The following is a 26,720-nucleotide window of genomic DNA, read 5'->3' on the forward strand; positions in this document are numbered from 1 at the left end:
CTTTGTCCTTTAACGCTCCCTCTGGCCGATGCACTTGTATGTAAGCATGTCACACCTCTTGTAAGTTTCCTGATCCATCCAGTGCCCCCTCCTCCCGACCATCCCTGTGGGAAATCTCCTTTGACCAGACCAGGGTGTGCATTCACGCTTTTCTCAGGAGTCAGTCCCTTCAGCCCAGAGCATTTTATTATTTGCCCCCCAGTCAAAGTGGCACTCAACTGCTCATCTATTAATATTTTGCACCTCTGCGGCACCTGACAAGCTCAGCTCGTGTAATTAAAGCCCACCGAAGAGGCTCACACTCACCAGGCGGTTTGCAAGGGAGATGGTGCCTGCAGTCACTTCAGCTTCGTGCTGACATTTGAGTTTGTCAGCTGTTGCTTTCTCAAACTTGGCCGTGAGTTTGGCCAGGTTTTCATTAAGGTGCTGTTTAGGAAGGAACACAACGTCTGTCAGTAGTTCCAGTGCTTCAGAGACAGGGTTCACGGGTAGGGGATTTTTAAGGAAGCCCTCCTGGGGGAGCTGTAAGGGACTGGGGAAGGCGGGGAGGGAGGGGAAGGAAGGCAAACTAGGGGGGCCCTCACGTGGATCCCAGTGGAAGTCGAGGGTCCCGACACAAGTGAGAGGACTGAGCTTTTCTATCCAGCACCTCAGTCGTTGGCCCAGGACCAGGAGGGGTGACAGACAAGGAGGGAGAGGTTTAAATTCTGTCTCTCCCCGTATTGGGGAAAAGGGGTTCCAGTAGCCTGACAAAAAAGTACAAGTGCTGCTTTTAGAAGCAAAATCTCACTGAAGCCTGGGGAGGCCTGAAAATGGCCAGTAGGATCCCAGGGTGGGAGTGCTGGGAGGAGCACACACCATCTGCTGCGGCTGGTTCGTGGGTTGGAATTGGGCTGTCTGCAACCTACGTCCGCCCTTTGCTTTTTTTTTTTTAATTAAAAAAATTTCATTTAATTAATTAATTAATTAATTAATTAAGGCTGCGTTGGGTCTGTGTTGCTGCGCACAGGCTTTCTCTAGTTGTGGTGAGCGGGGGCCACTCTTCATCGCAGTGTGCGGGCTTCTCACTGTGGAGTGCGGGCTCTAGGTGCATGGGCTTCAGTAGTTGTGGCTTGAGGGCTCTAGAGCGCAGGCTCAGTAGTTGTGGTGCACGGGCTTAGTTGCTCCGCGGCATATGGGATCTTCCCGGACCAGGGATCAAACCTGTGTCTCCTGCATTGGCAGGCGGATTCTTAACCACTGTGCCACCAGGATAGTCCCCTCCCTTTGCTTTAAGGTCCCAGGAATGCAACACAACTTCACTTGACCTCATCGATTCTCTCCAATTATCCCGAAGTAGAGGAACATTTTTTAAAAAGACATGGTTTCAATTTTTTCTAAATTTATCAAGAATTCAGAATTCAAGTGCACAGTCTTTGCTGCCCCCATGATGCATATCTGCATACACAAAGACACCTGGGCACATGGCAGACACCTCCAGATATGTCTCATGTCTATGCAATAACAGGGCTTCAGGCTGCTTTGTCAGTCATTACCAAGTCACAAGAGAAAGAAAAGAAGGGCCAAGTTTATATAGCCAAGCAGCTTAAGAACTAGGAGGTGAGCCATCCAATTAACAATGGCAGGCTGGCCACATTCATTCACTCCTCTTCTTCCCAAGACTTCTCTAAAATGGTTACGAAGCAGTTTAAAAAGTCATAAGCCCATAACATCAAGCAAATATTGAGGGCCACCGGAGGGTGAGGGATTCCAATAGATCTATGGAAGACCACAGATAGAGCAGTGGGAAGGGCTGGAGAAGGGCAGAGGACACTGCAACGTAGAGCAGAAGCTGAGCAGCTCTGCAGAGCCTCACATACACTGGGGATTTGGAAATGTCAGGTGAGCTGCAGGGGGATGTTGAAAATAAGACGGTCAATTGGAAGCCTTCTGATCCTCCACCCCACATCTCCATCCCCATGCAATGCCACCAGGCACCTGTGTCACCAGCAGGAGAGTCAACAGTGGCAGAGAAAGGATACCATGTTCTGGCATTTAAGATGCATCCAGCAAACTAATGCATACAGAATGGATAAACAAGGTCCTATTGTATATAGGGATCTATATTCAAAATCCTGTAATAAACCATAATGGAAAAGAATATTAAAAAGTATGTATATACATATATATATATAACTGAATCACTTTGCTGTAGAGCAGAAATAAATACAACAAGTAACAGGATGCATCCACCATAACTCATCTGATCTAGAAAACAAATTCTGCCAGATCTGCCCTTGTCTGCAGAGCTATACTCAGCTTTCGATCACTACTCTTGTAAACATGAAAGGACAAGAAGACATTTGATTAAAGCCTAGATTAAAGGTAAACAAGAAGGAAAAAATGACCTGGGAAAAAGAGAGAACTTCAGTCAAAAAAATAGCAACAAAGCATAAAACCCTTCATAATTAGTTTCTCCGGGAGATTCAAGATGTTTCGTCCATAAAACAAGAGGATGCTAATAAAAGGAAAAGAGAACAACAACAACAAAGAAAACTTGTGGAAATAATCTTTATTGTTAATGTAAAAAATAATAAATTCAATAAATTAAAAGATGAATTTGAGGAAATCTAGATAGAATAAGAAAGGATAAAGTGACAAAAAGATAAGAGAAAATAGATGACCCATCAGAAGGTCCAATACCCAACCAATATGCATTCCAGAAAATGAGATTAAAAAGGAAACAGAAGGGAGATATAAAATCACCTTGTGGAACTGAAGAAAATAAGTCTCTGGATGCCAAGCACAATGAATAAAAAAAAGAATGGCAGCTAAGCACATCAATGTAAAGTTTCAGACACCAAGAATAAAGAAAAAATTGAAAGACTTCCAGAAAGGCAGAAATACAGTGTAACCAGACTGTTCATCAGACTTCTCACCAGAGAAAAAGATAAAGCATTCAGTGTTCTAAGGGAAAAAATTAGCATCAGAATTTAATACGCAGCAAAAAAGTCAATTCAGTTTAAAAATAAAAAGATACGTCCAGACTGGAACATTAGAAAATTTACCTCTTATGTAACATTTCTGAGAAAGTTACTTAAGAACAAGCCATAGCAAAATGAGAGAAGAAATCAAGAAAGAAGCCATGGGGTCCAGAAGTCATTGGAATGAACCCAAGAGAGCAGTGAACGTGATTACTCTCCAAAACTGTTTGGAGCTTTGAGTTGGGGACAAGAGAGAAAAGTCTTGGGGGCAAAAGGGGACTCAGTAAAACACTGGATTGACTGGAGGGTTTTAAAAAATAAGGCTATGCCAAAAGAACTAATTGAAGAGAGAGAGAGAAAGAGGGAGAGAGAGAAGAAAGTCCAGGGGGAAAGGTATGTAAGAAAGTAAGTATAACAGCACTGAGATCTTCTATGAACAATATAGACAGGTTCATAGAATATAAACAGAATTTACTGATCTTTTGAATCCATCAGTGGAGAGAGCATGGGACAATTAATTCTGGTTACAGAACACAATGTAGATATGTTCAGTGCTGGTGATTCAAATGCAAAAGTAACGATAAATAATGATAATGAAGTTGGAGAGAGGAGGGAAGGGGATGAGCTGAAGGAAAGGGTAATAATTTCATCTTGAACACCGAGAGCTCCAAGGAAGCACCTCCATATGACTGAACAAGAAGTAAAGGTCACGTCAGAAAAACATAGTTGCTGTAATGATGAGAAGACAGGGGATGAATGTCTTCAAGCCTCAGGTAGCAGAAAGTCAACTGCCTGAAGAAAATACATCAAGAATAGGGATGCAGCACAGCACGCAGACAAGGGTCAGAAATTCAGATGAGCAGCCCAGGAAGATGAAGTAAACTAGTCAGACGAGTCTAATGTTAAAAAAAAATAGGGGCCGCTGGTGACTGTGACTAAATGCAGCAAAACTCCCTGCTTGAGTGAGAAGCCACTGCTTAACTCCAGGGTCACTTAGTGAAATTCAGGACTCTTCTGATTATTATAAGACCGGCCAGAAATCAGATTTTTTGTTTTAAATATTGGCAATTAATTACATCTTTGGCAAACACATTGTGCAGGCCAAATAAAACACATTTAAGCCACTAGGTAGCAAGCTCTGAGTGGCATCAACAATCAGAAAAAACAGACAAAAGAAGGGAAAGGGCAGGAGACTGTCGTTTTTCATTTGAAGCTCTTCTCTGCTCTCTGATATTTTACTTATGTGTGAGTAAATGCTTGATGAAGATGTCTTCCTTGTTTTTATTACTATTATTATTATTATTATTATTATTTTTTTTTTTTGCAGTACGTGGGCCTCTCACTGTTGTGGCCTCTCCCATTGCGGAGCACAGGCTCCGGACGCACAGGCTCAGCGGCCATGGCTCATGGGCCCAGCCGCTCCGCGGCATCTGGGATCCTCCCGGACCGGGGCACGAACCCATGTCCCCTGCATCGGCAGATGGACTCTCAACCACTGTGCCACCAGGGAAGCCCGTCTATTATTTTTATAAATTGTCACGTTCATATGTGTTCTTAATAGAAAAAAAGAAAACACAGATAAACAAAACCACCCAAAATCTACCACCAGGAGATAACCACCACTATTCATATTTGTGTGTATTTTAATTATATGTATAAAATCAAGTTGAAGTTACCTTGTAGAATCTGTTTTGAAAGATGTTTTTTTTTTTCGCTTTATGCATCTTGAATATAAAAGTTTTTACTTGGAATTATCCTAAGATCCCAAGAAAAGGACTTGGCGGGGGTGTAACTGGAGAGGTCTGGCGATGGCCTCAGGGGCACAGAGGGAGGCACTTTCCTGTCCTGGGTGGGCTTCTGTATTCAGAACAGGTGTTGTTGGTGGGGGAGTGTCTGCACTCCTGGGATGTTGATAGGCATGTGGATAAGCAAAGGATGGAGAGGAGGTTGTTAAAAGAGAGAACGCGTTTTTTTCAAAAAATATTTGGGCAGAAGAGAAGTGTCCTCCTAAGGTAGCCAGGCATTTAAAAAATATTCTGATGGCTTCCACAGGTTGAATGGGCCTATCGTGTGCGTGTTGGCTACTAAAAAGGTATAAACATTTTGAAAACATTCCCTCTGCACCAAATGTTCCTTTAGTTAAAATAACTTGAGTAAGAAAGAGATCTTTGAAAATGCAGTTCTTGCAACACTTTTCCAGGAGAGACTGAAGAATATGAAAATTATCAGAAGGTATTTTCCCTCCAAAAGCAGTCAAGGGGCTGTTAGTGTTTTGCCCTTGGTATTCTTTCACGTGGGCCATTGTGAGCGTGATTATCAGTAAACTGGTCCATGAAAGTCTGGATTTATAAAGCAAACGTACTGAGAGATTTGCTGCTTTGCCAAAGCATCTCTTCTTTATAGAGAGTCTGGCTGCAGGGATCTTTGAACTAGAGCCTTTAACCATAGAATTTAGTCTATCGATCAATAAACCCGTGAAACTTGAAGCATGCAGCATGTCTGCAATCTCCCGTTTCACAATTTGTAAAACCCTTTTTATCATCATGAGAAACTTGCAGTAAGAATCTTATTTGCCTGGAATGCACGTGTAGAAATGAAAGGTCCAGGGGATGTTTTGGCTTGAACTTGATCATGGTAGTGACTGATGACCAGGGCTTGCACGTGATGGCACATGCAGGAGGAGGAAGAGGTGGAGGGAAAGCAGGGGTAAGTGGTCATCGGAACCCTGGGGGTGGCGGCAGCTCCCTGTGTCCCTGTGGGCTGGGCTCTGGCCTTGTGCTGTACATGCCTTCTCTCCTTTCATCCTCACGGCAAAATCATGAATAGCCAAAATGGACTACTATTGTGTCCATTTTACTTCAGGAAGCTGAAGTTTGGGCTCTGGAAAGCCCTTTCTAAAGGTCACCCATTGGGGAATAGCACAGCATGGATTGGAAGGTCTGCTGATGGGTTTTCAACTGTTATGTCATCCTGCAGGATTCTGATTTCTACCTCTCACTTTGGTGATACCAATTTTAGTGGCAAAGATGAAGTTCAAGGTGTGAATCCAGAATCACCTCCATCCCACAATCCTGGGTGAGGGACATACAATCAAAATATCAGCAAGAGGCTAATAATTTTATATTTATGGCCAAGGGACACCCCCCAACCACCAACCACAATATGCTACATGCTTTTACAAGCTTCTATAAAGCACTGCAGGTAGCATTACACATGCCCTGCAGGCCCACACAGCCACACCACTGAGAGTGAGGGGTGTGGCCAGTGGCCAGAATGGAAGAGAATGGTGCACAAGGTGGGGAAAGGTGGCTAAAACCTACATTTCAAAGGGGAAAAAGAATCTCCCATTTTTTGAAATTATCTACAAAACAGAAGCAGATTCACAGACTTGTTTCCTATGCCTGGAAAGCCACTTGAACTTCCCAGGCCTCAGTGTTTTCGTCTGTAAGTTGGGAGCAGTAAATCTGTAAGTGAAATTTTGCCAGAAATGGATATAAAGTTGATTTAAAGTTTGTTGTGACCGTCCATGAGGAGCATATGACCTCAAAAGCACTTGCTTTCGGGGCTGATTTTGTTAAGTGGGGGAAAATCTTAATTTCAAAGATTAGATCCTTGTGCCAAATTAATTTTGGGTGCTCTTGGGCCTGGAAATCAAAACAGGAAGGGGATTATTTCTGGAAACTAATGGAAGCACCTAGGACGATGATCCATTGATTCTTGCAACAGTTTGTACTTTGGGTCACGACAACCTTGCTAGGGACAGGAATGAAGGGGGAGGGGGGTGGGGCAGGGATGGATTGGGAGGTTGGGATTACCAGATGCAAACTATTATGTATAGAATGGATAAACAACAAGGTCCTAATGTAGAGCACAGGGAACTATATTCAATAACCTGTGATAAACTATAATGGAAGAGAATATGAAAAAGAATGTATATATATGTATAACCGAACCACTTTGCTGTAGAGCAGAAAATAACACAACATTGTAAATCAACTATACTTCAATAAAATAAACTTAAAAAAATAATCTCCCATTTTTGACCCTTTCTTCTTAACTATCAGATGTGCAAAAATATTAGATTCATTGTGGCTAATAAGATAGCAGCTGGTTCCGTGGATAATACTGTTCATTTATTATATGTATCCATCTGTCATCTTTTCTTTCCTCAGAGGAAAAGGAAAAAACCTTTTAGGACCAAGGCGTAAACCCATGGTCCAGTGGATCTGTCTTGTTTGGATTATACAGTGTTTGAGGAAGAAATTATAAAAGTTGCCTCTACTGGGACTTCCCTGGCGGTCCAGTGGTTAGGACTCTGTGCTTCTACTGCCGGGGGCCCGGGTGGGTTCAATCCCTGGTCAGGGAACTAAGATCCCACAAGCTGCGCGGTATGACTGAAGACAATAATAATAATAATAATAATAAATGTCTTTTAAAAAATAGTTGCCTCTACTGAAAAATTAGGAGATTTGGGGTAACAATTTGGTTTTCTTTAAAAATCAGGGCTGAGGCGCTGGGGCCTGGAGGAGAGGCTGTTTGCCTCAGGTGGGGGTCACTTACAGCGATCTTCGCTTTAACAGCCGCCAGCTTCTCCTGGGCGGCAGCGAGGCCCGAGGTGGCCTTGCTCAGTGCTTGGCGCTTGGGTTCCACGTCACAGAACACCTCGTAGAACTTCACAATGTTTATGACCCAAGAGCAGAGGCCAGCGGCTGCATAGGACTTGGTGGCCACGAACTCGGGATTGAACTCAGGGTCTTGCAGATACGGCTTGATGGCCTTGAGGCAGTTCTCGTGAATGTTCTCCTTGTCAAAGTGGATGAGGGAGTCCAGGAAGCCGTCCACCTTGGCCATGGTGACCTTGGCGGCCTTCCAGCTGCGGTCCTTGGGCACCTTGCCCCCGGGGGCCACGAGAGCCATCACGGCCGCGCTGACGTTGCTGACGGCTGGTGGTGGGGAACCGAAAGACTTCAGCTCCGTCAGGTTGGTCTGGAAGAGAGAGGCAGGTCATTAGAGGAAAACGAATGCCTCTCTTTGTCCTCGGCCACTAATGGAGCCGGGCTCAGAGCGATCAATCTCAAAGGGCCGCTTTGAAGCCTGAGGCAGCCCTCGGAATTTTAAATATCATGACTCATCAGAAGGGAACCGAGCGACTCCCCAGCGGCTTCAGACTTCTCCGAATGGTTAGCCAAGACTCAGCTAGGTTCTCTCAGCGCTTTGACTCGTGGCCCACCAGAAACACACAATTTTTTCACATTTAGCTGAAAAATATAAGGATGCCAACATACTCTGAAATATGCATCATGCCATGAATAAAAGACAAGGTTATTATAAATTAATTTCCATCTTGGATTGAAGAGAGAGCACTGTAACTCAACTACTTTTTTTTCTTTAATTAAACTGCCTTGTTCCATGAGCTTGTGCTAACTGCACCTGGCTGTCCTGATAGCAAAGTGGCATTTTCTGCCAAGAAATAATTCAGACAGAAAGCCAGGCACACCCTGTGCCGTCACTGCCTCTGCCTAGACGTGGGTTTGTCCTGTGCTCCAAGTTTCACTTGCTCTAGAAAGATATGGCTAAAAGGGCTGACCCTGGAAAGCCACTTGAACTTCCCAGGCCTCGGTGTTTCCATCTGTTAAGTCGGGAGCAGTAAATCTGTAAGTGAAATTTTGTCGGAAATGCATATAAAGTCGATTTAAAGTTTGTTGTGATTGTCCATGAGGAGCATATGACCTCAAAGGCACTTGCTTTCGGGGCTGATTTTGTAAGTGGGGGAAAATCTTAATTTCAAAGATTAGGTCCTTGTGCCAAATTAACTTGGGGTGCTCTTGGGCCTGGAAATCAAAACAGGAAGGGGATTATTTCTAGCACCTAATGGAAGCACCTAGGACGATGATCCATTGATTCTTGCAACGGTTTGTACTTTGGGTCATGACAGCCTTGTCAGGGGCAGGAAGGAAGGACAGCACAGATGTGGCAGATGTGCTCGCATACCTGTCCTAGTGGTTTCCCCTGGGCGAAGGAGGACAAAGTACGAAAATACAATCAGAAACGAAAAGCCCACAATTTAAAACTATTAACAGTTTGTTAAGCATGTTCAACACATTGAATTAAGAAAATATAAAAATGTATAAAGATGAAATTGAATTCTATAACCCAGATACATCATTGTTAATATTTCAATATAATTCCTTCCAGTTTTTTTGAATATTCATATATATCTATACATTAATCACAACTCTGGTTTCGGAGACAGAAAACCTAGCTGAAGTACAAAGGCGTATTTTCTTGCTCATGTATCTGGGGAGGATGGGATGTGAGGACCAGTGGAACTGCGTTTTGAACTGCGTCAGGAGGATTCTCTGGACTCTCTTGTTTCTGCTTCTCCACGTACAGGAGTTTCTTTTTTACAAACCAGCTTCTTCATGTTGCAAGGCACTTGGCTAACCTCTCTGACCTCTACCTGGGTCACTTCCCCAGGCTTTCATGAGCTCTGGGAACCCTCACCTCTTCCCACTTCCCTCTTCGCACCTCAGGACCTCTGCCTGCAACCCTCCTTCCTATGCCATTTGCCTGGCTGACCCCTTCTCATCCATCCAGATCTCAGTTCAGAAGTCCCCCCACGTAGGAAGACCCTCCCCGCCAACCTCCTCTTCCTAGTCACTGCCTATCTGAGCACCCTGGTGATCTGCATAGAACAGAGGGCAATCGGAAAAGGTTACCACTGTTTCCTTCTGGAATTACTATATTCCTCTCCCTCATGCGAACAGGGACCTCATCTCTCTCATTAACCACTGCAGCCCCAGTGCCTAGAACAGAGACTGGCACACAGTAGGTGCTCATCATCAACAGGTGTGTTGAGCGATCGAATGAGAGGAAGGGGTGCCGCAGCTCCAGGCTCACATCCATCGCTTTGCAACTAGAAGGGAGGAAGATTCTTTTCCTCCAACGCAAGTCAAAATAAAAAGGTCCTGGGAAATGATCTTGTTCAGTGAGGTAGGGCTCCTGTCCCCAGTCACCGTGGGGCAGGTGATGTGGCACTAATAGGAACACAGGATGCAGGAGACATTCCTCAGAAGAAGGCAGATGTGGTTTTGAATGAGCCGGCATCAGGCACACTCCCCTCCCTGCCTTAGGTCTCTTGTTCTAGCTGATGCCTTGGCCTTGCCTGATCTTCCCAGGTACCTGCCTGATGAATTTGCTCCTTTCCATGTAAAAACTTCTCCCTCTCATGGAGGCCCACACCCATCACCTTCTTTAATACTGCAACCTCCCACCTCCTCAATCCCCTCCCCAGCTGCCCTGGCCCCAGAGCTCCCCCTGACTCTGCTCTACGGTTTTCTTTTTTCTGCAGCATCTGTCACATTCTAACGCATTGTATAAAGTACTTTTTTGTTACGCTGCTTGTCTCTCACCCGTCCCCTGTGCTAGAATAGACTCTTCATAGAGGCAGTATCTTCGTTCATGGGTGCACCACATGCACCCAGAACACTGCCTGGCATGGAGTGCAGTCAGGGAGTCTCTGCTGAGTGAATAAATGTGTCTGCACAGTCATTCATTTGGCAAATGGGGATACAGCGGTAAATAAGAAAGGCAAAGTCCTTTTGCTCATGCATGTGGGAGAGGTGGGCAGAAAAAGAGGCCAACCTTTGATATATTGGATAGTGAGAAGTGCTCTGAAAAAAAAAAAACAGGGCTAATGGGATAGTGGTTTCTTGAGGAATGATGGTGCCACTTTGGCTAGGGAGGGAGACCTGGGAAAGCCTTAGAGAAACTGCCATTGCACGTTGGGGAAGGGCAGAGCGTAAATGTGCAGGCGGGGGCAGGCACAAATGCCAGATTCCAGCCCGATTTATAAGAGCTCTTCACATATATATGAGGATGCTAACTCTTTTCTTTTTAATTAAAAAAATTTGTTTATGATATTCTGTGACACATAGAAATTTAGTTTTTATGTAGCCCAATTGAATAATCCTTTTCCAGATGATATCATGCTATCATCCTTTGTTTTTATGCTTAGAAGCGTCTTTCATATACATATGAAAATTGACCTTACCTTATAATAATTTTTCTAGTTCTTTCACAGTTTGTTTCTTACTGTTCACTGGTTTACAAGGTAACACTACTTTGTCCTTTTATTAAAAGAATAAGTATTTATTGTGAAATACTTAGCAAAGATGAAGATGAAAGCCAGAATCACTCCTGATTTTACTACCTAGAGATAAACATTAGTTATGTGCTGGTGTGTTTCATTATATGTACTTAACAGATAGAGTAACAGAGAGACACAGAAAAGAAAGATGCGTGAACATATATGAATGTGGTATATATCTGGCTCATTCATTTATATATACATATACATATATGTACACACACATATACATATATCAATCATTGTTTACATTATTTTTTCAAACCTGGCTTTCACTGAAAACTGTATCTTAAACTTTTTCGTGTCATGAATTATTTTTGAAAAACATGATTTTAAATAAAGTATGCACAATTTTCTCTCATTTAGATGGTCCATAATTTATTTAGCCAACCCCATATTGTTGGGCATTTAGGTTGTTAAATTTTTAATAGTTGTTTAAATGATATGAACTTTTAATGACATTAGAAATAAATAGAAATAAATAAGCCAAAAAAATCACACTGGAATTAAATTAGACTTACATTTAACTTGTAAATTATTTGAGGAATAGTGACATCCTTATAATATTAAACCTTCCCTTACACAAACTTGGTACATCTATTTGCCTATTTATATTTTATATTACTCAACAAAGATGTATAGTTTTCTTCACATAGTTTCAATAAGTTTATTTATGTTTATTTGTACCATGTGTTTTGGCTGTTATCTTGAAAATATTATATTTTCTAACTGGCTACTGCTGATATTAGGGAAGCTATTAAATTTTGTAATGGGCCCTTAAGTCTTCCCCTTTATTTGTTTTATTACATTTTTATGACATCTATGAATAATAACACATTTGTCTGGTACTTTACAACATTTACATGTTACCATTTTTAATTTATTATTGCATGGCTAGAACTTTTAGGACAACTGTTTTATAATAGCAGCGAAGGGGGTCATTATCGTGCTTTTTCTATGTTAATGGGAATTCCGCTAATGCGCTACCATTAGACAGGATGTTTTGCTCTTGGACTGAGATTGATTGCTTTGTGTTAGCAAAATATCCAAATATCCTTTTTTTCCTACTTTACGAAGAGTTTTAATAGGAATGGATGTTGAAGTGTGTTAAGTACCATTCTGACATCTCTCAAAATGACTACAGAGCTTTAGAGCTTTTCTTCTTTGATCTATGATTGGGTATGTTTACAGGGTAGTATTATATAAGGAAAACTTATCAGTTGGTAGCATATTGTTGTTTGAATAAATTTCTGGATTTGATTTACTAGCATTTCATATGGATGTCTTATATCACTATTCATAAATTCGATTAATCTGTTTTATTTTCTTGTGCTATCTCTATCACTTTTAGTATCAAGTTTATCACATAATCAAGGCCTTAAAAAGTCCTGTAGGAAAGAATTCTGTTAAATTCTGTAACCCTAGAATTCTCAAAATCATTTGATTATGAAGTCTACTTTTTATATAACTTGTTAATATTAAGTTAAAAGTCAAATGATAGGGAGAAAATATTTACAACATATATACCAAGACATATAGTAAAAATTTATTTTTAAAACCCTGTAAATCAATAAGGAAAAGGGAAATTATCTCATAAGAAAATGGACAAAGAATCTGAACAAATAATGGACAAAGGAAGAAATCTAAATATTTGAAAAGTAGCCCAGTCTCATTAGAATCAAACCATTTACAATTTTTTTAAATGAAAATTTTTTTGCTCTCCTGTTGAGAAAAATTAGGATAACTGAAAATATCTAAGATTGGCAAAGGTGTGGGGAAAGCAGTGTTTATAACTATAAATGAGAAGAGCTATTTTGGACAGAAATTTAGCATTACTTATATAAAAAAAGGGAATATTGTTTATATGAGTTTCCTATTGCTTCTGTAACAAATTACCACAAACGTAGTGACTTAAAACAACATGAATTTATTATCTTACAGTTCTGGAGGTGAGGGGTACTAAGCTGAAGATTCTGGAAGGGCTGGTCCCTTCCGGAGGCTGGAGGGGAGACCGTTCCTTGCTGCTCCCACTCCTAGAGGTCGGCCGCATTGCTTGGCTCAAGGCCCCACAGCACATCAGCTGTGTCCACCCCCTGCTCTTGTCACCACATCACCACCTTCTTCCTCCGACCTTCTTGTCTCCCTCTTCTATGGACCCTTGTGATGGCATTTAGGACCCACCTGGATAACCCAGGGTAATCTCCCCACTGCAAGATCCTTGACTTAATCACACCTACAGAGTCACTGTCATCATATGAAGTAAATTTCACAGGTTCCAGAGGTTAGGACGTGAGTATCTCTGGGGGTGGAGGAGGCATGATTCAGCCTGCCATGCTGTACAATTGTACTTCTAATTTGGCTCAGAGAAATATTTGCACATATGCAGTAAAGATGTATGCACAAGGATATTTGTATTGGAGAAAAGAGAGAAACTAATTAAATACTCAACAGTAGATACATGGCTAAATGAAATAGAGTACGACTATAGCCTAGAATACTACAAAGCATTAAATCAACAAGATTCAATGTATGTACTGATGAAATAGTCTTGTTTCACGAAGAAAAGTAAGTTTCCATTATCCATTTGTATTTAAAATATGACATATTTTGTATGTGCATCTGTACAAATATAAATACATAGAAAAATTGCTGGACTAGATACAGCTCAAATTCTTCCAGGAGTTTTCTTTTGGGAGAGGACTGGGGCTGGAGTGGAAAGAAGGGTGACTTTATGTTTCACCCTATATATTCTATACTATTTGAATTATTCATAACACCAAAAATGCCATTATATGTTATTTGTATAATAAAAAATAAGTTTACGGGCTCTCCTGGTGGCGCAGTGGTTGAGAGTCTGCCTGCCGATGCAGGGGACACGGGTTCGTGCCCCGGTCTGGGAAGATCTCACATGCCGCGGAGCGGCTGGGCCCGTGAGCCATGGCCGCTGGGCCTGCGCGTCCGGAGCCTGTGCTCCGCAATGGGAGAGGCCACAACAGTGAGAAGCCCGCGTACCGCAAAAAAAAAATAATAATAAATAAATAAATAAATAAATAAATAAATAAGTTTACTGTAAAAAATCCATAGGAAATAAATAGAAAATTCCAAGTAATTCTGTAAGGAGACAAAAAAAGGCCATGAAATTGTAAGCAAAACCATTCTTTAACTAAGGCAGGAAATGTTATACTGGATTTATTTCAGTTTAGCTATAAAAGTGAAATAAAACTGCCAAAGCAGAGACTTAAAATGTACAGAGACTTACTACCATGCTCTGATTTATGTATTAACTAAAGATTTATTGTTAACTTTGAAAATGATGAGAAAATAGGGGTGTGGTCCTTAAATACCAGAGTGCTGTGAACACAGAAAAATTTGAAGCTACTTGAGGGGTCCTTGGGTACATGAAGCAATATCTCCCCTGTCACAGGCAGTACAGTCTGATCCATTCTGCTTCATCAGGTGGGGCGGGGGTGTGGGCAGCTGGGAGAAATGGGTGAAGGCAGTTCAAAAGGTACAAACTTCCTGCTATAAAATAAAGAATCCTAGGGATGTAAGGTACAGTGTGTACAGTTAATAACACTGTATTGTGTATTTGAAAGCTGCTAAGAGAGTAAATCTTAAAAACAAAAAACAAGAAAAAATTGTAACCGTGCGTGGTGATGGATGCTAACCAGACTTACTGTGCTGATCGTTTTGCAATACATTTGTATGTATCGAATCGATATGTTGTACACTTGAAACTCGTATAATGTTATATGTCAATTATACCTCAAGTTAAAAAATGCTGTGTGAGACCCATGAATCAGTTGTATCCTGCAGATTGTAAACACTGGTCCACAGTTAAACTTCTTAGTGATGCCATGGGCTGTTATTGACCATGCTCGAGCCACCTTTAGAGACTCATCTGCATGTCGCCTGTGCACCTTCAGCTCAGACACACCACACCCTTTCATGCACCTGTGTCTTACAAACATTGTTCCTTTCTGAGATGGGCTTTTCTACCTCCTGGTCCATCTAGTGAAATACTCATCCTTGTGGCCCTTGTGTCATGGGGTTTCTCTTCCCTAGTCCCTACCTGGTCAGGTGGTTAGCTATGCCCTTTTCTGTGCTCTCCAGCCAGTGAAAATTTTAAACTTTCATTTCTGTTAATGGAGTCCATACACAGTTCAGAGCTACTAGGCTGAGAACAAAACACATGCCCACTCCCCCCAACTCCAGCTCTCCAGAAGCCACCGCTTACAAATTCTTCCATCACTCCTTTTAGATTTCATGCCTTATTGATAATGGATACACTGATGCTGCTATGTACTTCATTTTAGATGCTCTTGAAAGACTTCCTATTGTAGAGTGTGACTATTTATTTTTATTGCCCTCTTTTCTCTCCTAAGGTCCTCTCCCCATTATGGTCACATCAAAATTTTAGTTCAAATTCAGTATGTACATGACTACAATTATAAACTTTGGTTACCTTGGGTTATATTTTCTCGTTTGTATACCTTTAATTTTTTTCTGAAATTAATAAATACTTTCATTGTTTGTTTCCTTATAAGGTAAACTTTTAGGCAAATATCCGAAAGAGGAGGTAGCCATGGAGATACTTGGGAGAAGACATTCCACACAGAAGCAATTTCTCGTTCAAAGGCCCTGGGCTGATATCGTGCTGGAAGTGTTTCAGATACAGTGAGAAGGTCAGTGTGGGTGGACTGGAGTGACAACTGGAAGAGAAGTGACTGGGGGGTAGACTGTAGAGTAGAAGAGATGAACCAGGCAAAATCATGTAGGGCCTTGCAGGCCATGGTGACCACTTTGGATTTTATTCTGAATATGATGGATTCTAAAATTATACGGAACCATAAAAGACCCAGAATTTGCCCAAGCAATTCTTTTCCCAAAGAAAAAGAACAAAGCAGGAGGCATAACCCTCCCAGACTTCAGACAATACTACAAAGCTATAGTAATCAACAAACTATAGTAATCAAAAAAGCATGGTATTGGCACAAAAACAGACATATGGATCAACAGAACAGAATAGAGAGCCCAGAAATAAACCCATACACCTATGTCAATTAATCTTGAATATGATGGGAAGCCAATGGATGATTCTGAACAGAGGGATGATGTGGCCAAACTGTTGTCTTAAAAAGGTCACTCAGACAGCTGCAATGGGCAAAGACAGCCCCGGAGCAAGGCTGTAAACAGGGAGGCCAAGTGAGAGGCCATTGCAATAGTCCACTGAAGAAACGATGGTGGCTTGGACCAGGGTGACAGCAGGAGAGATGACATAAAGCATTTGAATTCTAGATAATATTCTGAAAGTAGGATGGATAGAACTTGCTAATAGATTGAACGGGAGTGTGAGAGAAAGAGCCCATTAATTCCTATTTGCCCCTTTCTTTGTAACAGAGAAAAGAAAGTGAGGGATTAAGAAGTTCAGTGACTAGTGCCAGGCTCCACAGCCAGTTAGAAGAAAGCACCTATCGTGTTGCCTGGTACATAGTAGGCACTCATTAAAAATGAGTTTTACTCCCTTTGTGGCAGAGATATCTAGACTTCAAATCCAGTGTTATTTTCAGAATTCTATCCCATTACTTCCATGAGTTACATCTCTATGTGATTATTTCTACCAACAATGATCAACTAACTAATCAGCCAACAAATTAACCAAGAGTATTTATGGGCTTTTGCTGTTTCCAGCGTTGTGGAAACAGAAGAGGTAACACTGTTATAACGACATCATCAACCACAACAAACGTTTATTAAATGGCTGCCATCTGTTAGCTACTTTTCATACCTTATCTCATTGAATCCTTATAACAACCTGATGGGGACTATATTACTATTACCTCCATTTTACAGGTGAGGAAACGGACGCTCAGAGAAGAAAAAATCATTCCTAGAGCCACACGCAGTGAATAGTTCAGCCAGGATTTGGACTCAGCTCATCTCAGAAAATATAATCCCTGTGTCAAAAGATCTTATGAAAGACATTAGTCTTCTTGGCAAGAAATGATCAATGAGCACTTACAAGAGGGTGAATAAATAAAGTGGTCTCTCTTTTGTGCTCTGGAAATCAGAAAAGGGAGAGACTGATCTCGAATGTAAGTTTGATTTTGAAATATGGGTTGTAGTTAGACAGAGTGAGATGAAAGGAGAGGGAATCCTAGGTTGCGGCAGTGAAGTGATGTCTAATCAAAGGCCTGGCGGTTGAAATGATGCTACTGGGGGGTCAGGGAGACCCAGACCCGGCTGTATTAAAAGGTTCAGGCTGAGAAGTGGTAGCATAATTGGGCTACACCTCCGATTCCCCGTCCACCTGACGATACCCAAAACTTTCCTGGAGGAATCTTGTGTTCTCTAGGGTAGAGGCCCACTTAAGGCCTTTCTAGGTCCTTCCTTTTAGGGACTTTTCACCCCACATCATAAAAAAATACTAAGATGCATTTAGTATTTAATCTCACATTAAATACATTTTATACATAAGTATACGTCACAGGATTTTTTTTTTTTTTTCTTTTTGCGGTATGCGGGCCTCTCACTGTTGTGGCCTCTCCCGTTGCGGAGCACAGGCTCTGGATGCGCAGGCCCAGCGGCCATGGCTCACGGGCCCAGCCGCTCCGCGGCATATGGGATCCTCCCAGACCGGGGCACGAACCCGTATCCCCTGCATCGGCAGGCGGACTCTCAACCACTGCGCCACCAGGGAGGCCCCCGTCACAGGATTTTACAATGTCCCCAGTTCAGTCTCAGATTTTCTGAGGCCCTAAGTCAAGAGATGCTTCCTTCCAAAGTGAGGTGTGAGTTGGCTACACAGAACTAATAAAAGAAGGTTTCAATAGACCACAGTGTTTTGACTCTTAAACCTTTCACTTGCATTGAGGGTATAAAGGAGTCAGGAGATCGAAGATTAAGAGAGAATGTTTAGTGAGAACTGCTGCTGAGTCCCACCCACACTGCCTTTAAGAGAGGATGGGGGGCATTTGCACTTCACATCAAGTCTGGAGAGAAGGGGGCTTTAAGGAGACCACTCAGAGAGCTTAAATGCTTCCCGCACAATTTGAGTCACACAGTGGACTGGGATCTAACTTACGCCCCAGAAATCTACAGGGTGAGAATACCAGGCTAGTCCCCTGACAGTGGAACTAGGGTAATTTACTGCACGGGTGGCCAATGCTCTCAGAGCCTCTCTGGAGAAAGGAGGCTCAGGTGTCTCCCGCGGAGCAGAGGTGACCTGCTGGCATGGCACACCTCGCTTAGGCTGTCTTAGACCTTGACCAAGTCATCCACGTGACGGGCAAGTGAATAGCTAGACCCTCAGGAGAAGGAGGAGAAAGCAACCTGCAGGGAAAGATCCCTGTGACTGGCAGAGGGTCTCCGAAGAGCTGATGTGAGCATCCCGATAAATGGTCAGCTTTTCAGTCCCTCTCTGATGCCAGCTCCTGGTGACATGAGTCTGTCTGCCCCCTTTTCCACCTTCCTCCCTTACCCCTTCAGCCATGGTCATCCAAATACGAAAGAAGGTTAATTGTGAAAACTATAAAAGGAAGAAGTAGTAACCACAGGCTCCTCCCAACACACAAAATACATTTAAAGGGAACCAGAATAAAACTGCCTATGAATGCATCTTGAGAGTCATGGTTATTCCACCAAAAGGTCATGTATATGAGTTGAATTTAGTTGACACACAATTGCATGTTGTTGACACCTGAATACTTGCTAAGTTTGATTTTGTAGAATTTTTTTCTCATATTTTGGAGACAACATATTTTTAGTCTCATATCTTAAATATTTTCATAGGGTCCTAAAAGGCTCATGTGTCCTATAGTACGTAATGGGTAAAATGACCATGGACTGCATAGCTGGAAGATCTCTGGGCTTGGATTTTGAAGATGTGAGTTCAAGCCTGGCTCTAATATTGAGGTTTGTGACTCTGGGCAAGTCAGTTCTCTAGGCCCTGGCTTTCTCATCAGTGAAGCGAGGAGGCTGGAGATCTCCTGTCCTCTCCTGTCCTGACTGATTCTCACACTCACGTCTCTTGGATTTCATTGGTAGCTCGTGGATCCTGACATACAGTCAGCTTAAATAAATGTTTACTTGCTTAATGAATAAACCAGTGACAGCTGGTCCCAGCCAAGTCCTCCCGACTTTGCCTTTGTGTCTCTTTGGAACAGGAGGGGACCAGGTTGTCTTTGGGTCAGAGGAGAGTCTGCTCCTCCCCCGAGGGATAAGCAAGCACGCAGACGTGGCTCCTACCTTGGTGAGGGTGCTGAGGGCTGCCTGGGCCGCCGTGAGCGCTGGCTCTGCCTTGGCCAGGTCTTCCTCGCAGTCCTCCTGCTTCTGCTTCACCTCTAGCATGAGGAAGGCCACCTTCTGTGCCTCCTTGTCTGCGATGGCTTTCTCTCTGCTCGCCTTGTCTGTCTCTACGCCCACCACCTGAATCAGCTTGTCTGCATCTGCACTCTTCTGTTTCAGTTCCACTTCCTGGGCAGCCAGCTTGGCTTTCAGATCATCCACCTGCAGCAGAGAAGCAGCAGGTTTATTCGGACATGACTGTGGGGGTCTGACCCTGCAGAGCAGAGAAGAATGCCGACTCCTGATGCAAAGGTGAAAAGCTGAGATCTCAGCTGGGACCAAGCTCCCTGACCTGGGAAAGAAAAGGAACCCTGGCCTCCCTCTTCCTCTCCCCTCTGCAGTGAATGTGGTGGAAGATCCTAAGCAACACGTCCTGACCTTTCTTTCTACTTGATGCCCAAATGACATAGGCTGCTTCTCACTGACATTGGTGCCTATAGGTTACAAAACCTCACATGCCTAACATAACACTTTGCACATAGTAGGCCCTTAATAAAAACCAAGCATTCTTTAATTGAAATAGGCCAATGTGGAATGCACCAAGGATTTAGCAAACTATAAAAAGTGAGTGTCGGTGCTTCCCTGGGGGCGCAGTGGTTGAGAGTCCGCCTGCCGATGCAGGGGACACGGGTTCGTGCCCCGGTCCAGGAAGATCCCACATGCCGCGGAGCGGCTGGGCCCGTGAGCCATGGCTGCTGAGCCTGCGCGTCCGGAGCCTGTGCTCTGCAACGGGAGAGGCCACAACAGTGAGAGGCCCGCGTAACAAAAAAAAAAAAAAAAAAAAAGTGAGTGTCCACTGTGCATCCTGAAAGATGGAATATATGAACAGACAGTGACCAGACCATACAAGTAGAACTCTGAACCAGAACTCACAGTAACCAGCCCGTTATCTACAATAACCAGCTCAGGAAGCCAGCCTCCTATAGGTCATACTTGTAGGAAGTCAGATTACTGTCTAAGTAACAGTCCAGGGAGACAGACAACAACTTCTGTAACAATCAGCCCCAGGCGGCCAGGACTTGATTAATAACTGACAACTTTCTTAATTTTGTCCCTGCTTCCAACATAGGACCAATGAAAGAAATTCAAACACACACTCCTAACCAATTACACAGGGTGCCCTGTTTCCAGTCAGCCCTCCTCCAGCTTCCAAGGGCCAACAGCCTTCATCCAGGAACGTTCCCTTCTTCCCACTATCAAGCTTTCCCGCTCCTCTGCCTGCCTTTGTGTCTCTGCCAAAGTGTGAACAATGGTGGCTGACGCCCTTGCTAGAGCAGGCTCTGAACAAAGAGCCTCTGAGTGTTCTCATTTGGTTCGTCTTCATCTATTTCCACAATCCTTTCAAGAAATAGATGACCAGGTTGAAATGGGACAGCAAGGATTCCGATGGTCCCGACCAGCTGGGTTCCCTGCCCAGCCTCCATATTCATGTGCATTTGGAGGCAGTAATGAAGTGATGGGGATGTCGGCTCTCAGGAAACCTTCTATTTCCCTGATCAGCTGGGGGGGGATGAATGGTTTTCTGTGTGTTCAGTAGACTGTGATGGTTCTCAGAATGTGGTCCTGGGACCAGAAACATCAGCATCACCTGGGTCCTTGTTAGAAATGCAAATTCTCAGGCCCACTCTGGACCTACTGGGTCGGAAACTCTGGCAATGGGGCCCTGAGATCTGTGTTTTAACAGGCCCTCTGGGTGAATCTGATGCCCGCCTAGGTTTGAGAACCATTGGCCTAAGTCATGGTTTTTTCATGTGCAAGGGAAGACTCATCTATTTCTGGAAAGTAAAAAAAGCCAATTGTATTTGCAATATGGCCCGTACACTTTACATTGCAGCATGACCTCTCGTCCCTCATTTTCCTGAAGTCTGTTTCACGCAACAACCAAAGATTACTTCAGAGCTCGTGGAATGCGTCAAACAGATCCCAGTGCTTTATGATACAAAAATAAAACGGAGGCTTAGACACTGCTGATAATCCCTTTTCATGGCAGGTCGAAAGAAAAGAAAATGAAGGCAGAAGAAAACAAGAACGCTCTTTAAGTTTGTGTATCCATAGAAACTAGAGACTTTGCATTAACCTCAACTGAAGTTCTGCTCCCTAGAACTCGTCTCATGTTCCCGCCTTGGAAGGTTAATCCGTTTCCACCTCCCGTTGTTCAGCTGCAGAGAGTTATTTCCGCAAGGACAAAGATGCAATTGTGAATCACAATGACGGAACCGCGTAGTCACTCCAGTCAGCAAACACACCAGTAACTTTTTGTTCCTTTTTAAGTCCTGGAAGATTTGAGAAAAGTGAAGTGGGTTTGTTGTCGTTGTTGTTGTTGTTTGTTTCATGGATTGCAGACTTGGCTTATGACCTCAGGCTCACATTACCGGCACTGTGGATGGGAGCTTTATAGCTCTTAAGCTGTGACGTGGAGTGACATGAGGGTCCCACCAGTCAGAAGTAGGCTGCTCCCCACAAAGCTACAGAGAAAGCACAACTCAGGGTCATTTTATGGCTCTTATGTAGTAGAACAGGAAGTTGAAATAGGTTACTTAAATTTTTTGTCTTCCTTTTTTCCCTTATTCAAAGCATTTGAGCCATATTCTGGGTCTCTTCTTATTTAGACGCTCCCACGCCTGGATAGGAGGATTAAGAGGGAAAGTGTCACCAATACTGATGAGATCCTTTCTCTCAGTCTTGCCGACCCCATGAATATTGACCATATGTGCCAGGTCGGGGGATGCTGACTGAGTCCAGTGAGGACAGGATAGTGGTGAGAGACCCTCTCTTCTTTGAGGTCCAGGCACATGATGTTACGGAGAGAGGCTAAGCTTCTCAGGACCTCCCCCCAGAGCTCCAGAAGAAGGAGAAGGAATCCAGGATAATCAGTAGCCAAAAACACTCCACTGAGGATTGGAAGCCTAGAGATATCTTCCTTCTTGACTCAGAATCCATATAGTCACCCAACATTTTCTGATATGAATTTGGACTTCAAGCAGGCTTTCCTCTTAGATATAGATGTTTTCCATCTATAGTAGATATCTGTTAGGTTTGCCTGCCTAATAATAATAATAATAATAAAAAACCTGTTTTGGTAACATAGCTTGATTTTCCTTTGAAGACCTTTCCTTCGCAAGTCTTTGTATTTTGGGTGAAGCTGACTTTGGTGGTTGTCATGGATCCTGGCTTGGCCAATGAGAGTATCCAAGTTACAGAGATTGGTTCAACTCTGGGCAAACCAATGAACCAAAGAGGTCAATCAGAGCCAACCCAGGAACTGGCTGAAAATACTGATAAAGAAGCAAAGCAGACAGAATACTAATCTGAGGTTTCAGAGCCATGGGGGTTGCCTGCTTGAACAGGGACATCTAGTGAATACGCAGCACCAGTCTTGTCCAAAGTAAACTCTATCCCTCACTTTTCAGTTATATGAATCAATCCACTTTTTTTGTTTTTTATTTTTTAATTTTATTTATTTTTTAAAAGATTTTTTTTTGATGTCGACCATCTTTAAAGTCTTTATTGAATTTATTACAATATTGCTTCTGTTTCATGCTTTTTTTGGTTTTTTGGCCGTGAGGCATGTGGGATCTTAGCTCCCTGACCAGGGATCAAACCTGCACCCCCTGCCTGGGAAGGTGAAGTCCTAACCACTGGACTGCGAGGGAAGTCCCAATCCACTTTTTAAAATTTTGTTTTGTTGTCTTGTCTGAACCAACATTAGTTGGATTTTGGTTAGTTGCCATCGAAAGGGCCCTGATAAATATCTAATGCAATCTCAAAATTTTCTCTCCTCTTCTCCTTCCCTCCCCTTCTGTATTTTCCATCTTTTCATCTTTTTTTTTTTTTCTTGTAGGGTGAATTTGAGTTAGTTTTTTTTTTTTTCACTTGCAACCAAAGGGTCTTGAGAAATACATCATCATAAATTAACTGTCAACTTCAGGTGGCCTGAGATTATTTTAAATCCCAAGATAAACTGAACTTAAAAGTTCCCAGATAGACAGATTTGTGGATTAAATCCTATCTGCAGGGAACTGGTAGTGGCCTATGGGCCACCATCTACGAACCCTTCTTCCAGCCAACAGACCCTCTTCCTCATGAACACACTGGAGTTTGACACAGAAGCGAGGTCGCCAGTGAGAGAGGAAGGGAGACCCCACTCACAGTGAGGGGCTCTGACTGTGTCACGAGAGAGAACTGACTGTCCTCCAAAGACTGACTTTTTAACGTGAAGTGACCAAGTCAACCTGAAATGCAAAATTAAGAGATTTCTACTCTTAAAGGAAAAAAGATGGACCCAGAGCTAAGTTAAACTCAGTTACAGAAAAATAAAGTTATAGTCTGACCAGCTGAATCAAAGCATGAAATTATAAGTCTAAAGTTCATTAAATTTTAGATTACCATACAATTGTTAATTATTGTCATTATTACTACTTCCAATGCTACTATTATTGCTAAATAAATTCAGGGTCTGTCTGAGCCTGAGCTGTGAGATCCATTTAGCCTACTCCTTCCAGATTATGTACACCAAAAGCTGTCATAATTGGGTAGCAGGATACCGTAGAATATAATTCAAGTCATTACCCTTTATACCAAGATTTATGGTGCTGTACTTCTGTCCCTTTCTACCAAAGGAGTAATTCCAGATGAAGGGTTTCTATCAGAGTTAGGCACCCCAGATACCATTTTTACAAGAAGAATCATCATTATATAACCATCAATAAGTTTGGAATACACATCAGGTGACAGAATTGCAAAAGACCCATTCTCTACCCACTCTCTGAACTTGTAGGTGATTTTAGAACCTGTTCATTTGTGTATTTGCCTATCCATCTATCATCTACCCATCTACTCATTTATAGAACACATTCTATGTGCAACTGAATCCTGATTTCTGCCCTTGAAGAACTGATAACAGTATGGCATGATATATGCAAGAGAAGAAACATAATTCAAGGATTAATTCATGACATTGTTAATCAACCATACTTCAATTTTTAAAAAAAGGATGAATAATTCAAGGAACATAGAGAAAATAGAGAAGGGAATGTATACTGCTCAGAGCTTAGAGAGGGCTTCTGGGCAGGGAGCTATCAAATATTTTTAGATCCTGACAGTGACAAGTTGACAAGGTGGGGGCATATATAAAGACACAGAGATGTGAACAAGCTGTGGAGTTTGGGGGGAACTTCAAATAGTAGTGCTGGACTTCAGGGTAGTAGAAAAGAGGAAGAGGAGAATGGAGCTATATGCAATTTTTAAAGTTCCAGAGAAGTTCAGAGAATCTGAACTGCAATGTCTAGATCATTAAGGCCTACTGAAGAGAATACTCAGACTTGTGGTTTGAACAAAGATCACGCTAAGAGCAGGAGAGAGGTTGGTCTGAAGATGTGCTGTCTAGCTTGGCAGCCACCAGCCGTGTGTGGTTAATGAGCACTTAAAACGTGGCTTAAAATGTAGCATTCTACTTAGTCTCCCTTACTGTATTCTGGCAGCATTCCAGACCGCAAGCACTTAAAATGTGGCTTGTTCCAATTGAGATGCGCTGTAAGTATAATCATACAAATGAGTTTTTGAAGCCTTGTAGAAAAAAAGGGAAAATATTTTATTAACTTTTTTTACATTGATTACATGTTAAAATGATAATATTTTGGATATACTGGGTTAAATAAAATGTTACTAAAATATGTGATAAAATTATATACTACTAAAATATATAATTAAAATAAAATTCACTTCATTTTTACTTTTTTTGATGCAGCTACTAGAAAATTTAAATTTGCATCTCTGTCTTGCAGGGTGTTTCTATTGGATAGTGCTGGTCTAGAGTGCTGTCAGAATATAGTCAGGGAGACTAAGTAGAATGTTATTAATTAATTAATTAATTCATTCATTCAACAAATATTTATTGAGTGCCTGTTCTGTCCAGGCATTGTTTTAGGCACTTGGGATACATCAGCGAACAAAACAGACAAGGATCCCTGTTCTCATACAGCTTGTATCCAACGGGTGGAGATAGACCGCAAAACATAAATATAATGAATAAGTAAATTATATAATTTGTTAGAGAGGGGCAAATCCTATGGGGAAAAGATAAAGTAGAGCAGAATAAGGGGATCAGGATTGGTGTGGGGTTGCAATTTAAAATGGGGTCATCAGGGTAGGATTCTTTGAGAAGGTGACATTTGAAGGAGATGAGGGAGGAAGCCTTCAGTGGATATTAGAGGGAAGAGCATCCCAGGGAGAGGAACAGCCAGTACAAAGGCCTGAAGTGTCTGAGGAAAGAGCAAAGAAGGGGTGAGGTTCGAGAGGAATGCCGTGGGGCTGGGACAGTAGGAGATGAGGTCTGAGAGTTAACAGGGCAGGGTTGGGGAGGAGCCTCATTGTAATGAGGGATATAGGGGCCATCTCAGGGTTTTAAGCAAAAAAGTGACATACCTATGCTTTAAATTGATCGCTTCACTCTGGCTGCTCAGTTGATGACAGACTATTCAGGGGCAAAAGCGGACGCCGACAAACTAGTTAAATGGTATCGCAGCTACCCAAGTAAAAGACGTCAATGGCCCAGATCAGGGTAGTAGCAGTGTAGGAGGTGCAGTGGGATTCTGGGCATGTTTGCAGTCAGAGCCAACAGTGATTTTCTGACGGACCGGCTGTGGGTGGTGAAAGGAGAGGCATGAGCAGAGTCAAGGGTGACCTCAATGATTGTGGCTGATAGGTGATGCAAGAGGATGTGGGTGAAGCAGGCTTGGGATGGGGGAGACACTTGAGAGTTCAGTTTATCGAAATAATCTGGGTAAGAAGTGTCTAAAATGGGGGACATAGCAAGAAGAGTACTTCTGAGAGATACTTGGAAAACTTATAGAATGTATTAACACAGAAATGTAGGAAGTGAGGGAAGGGGAGGAGTCTAAGATAACACTGCAGTTTCCGGGGTAGGTAACTGGGTAGATAGATGTATTATTCATTCAAGTAGAGAAGATAGGAGAAAAAACAGACTGATGCCAGGACTCCGGAGGGTTCTCCACCGACTATGGCAGATAGAGCTGGATTCACCTCACGGTATAACCAGGCTTCTCCTTGTTAAACAGAGATTGCCTAAAACAGGAAAACAGACTCCCTTTATTGTCTGCTCAAAGCCCCAGGATCTGTACAAGACAGAATACTGGGCACTGCTCTGTGAGTGTCAGAGCACCTTTCCCATTGTTTGCTCCCCAGCAGTTGTCCTTTGCACAGACTGACCAGCAATTCCCAGAGGATAAATGGGTAGGAGGTAG

The 26,720-nt window shown here is 42.6% G+C and overlaps 1 protein-coding gene across 2 annotated transcripts in view; it reads right to left on the bottom strand.

The window, feature by feature from the left end:
• DNAH9 (dynein axonemal heavy chain 9) overlaps positions 1-26,720 on the bottom strand; it is a gene marked incomplete at its 5' end in the record, with an annotated part of 308,568 nt that overhangs the window by 73,403 nt on the left and 208,445 nt on the right. For both annotated transcript variants that reach the window (XM_082605525.1, XM_082605524.1), the window contains 3 exons: positions 307-426; positions 7,524-7,949; positions 19,360-19,620. In XM_082605525.1, coding sequence (XP_082461651.1) covers positions 307-426; positions 7,524-7,949; positions 19,360-19,620 — 807 coding nt within the window. The remainder of the gene's footprint in view (positions 1-306; positions 427-7,523; positions 7,950-19,359; positions 19,621-26,720) is intronic.

Source organism: Mesoplodon mirus, assembly GCF_964341445.2.
Source record: "Mesoplodon mirus genome assembly, chromosome: 18".
Taxonomy (NCBI): domain Eukaryota; kingdom Metazoa; phylum Chordata; class Mammalia; order Artiodactyla; family Ziphiidae; genus Mesoplodon; species Mesoplodon mirus.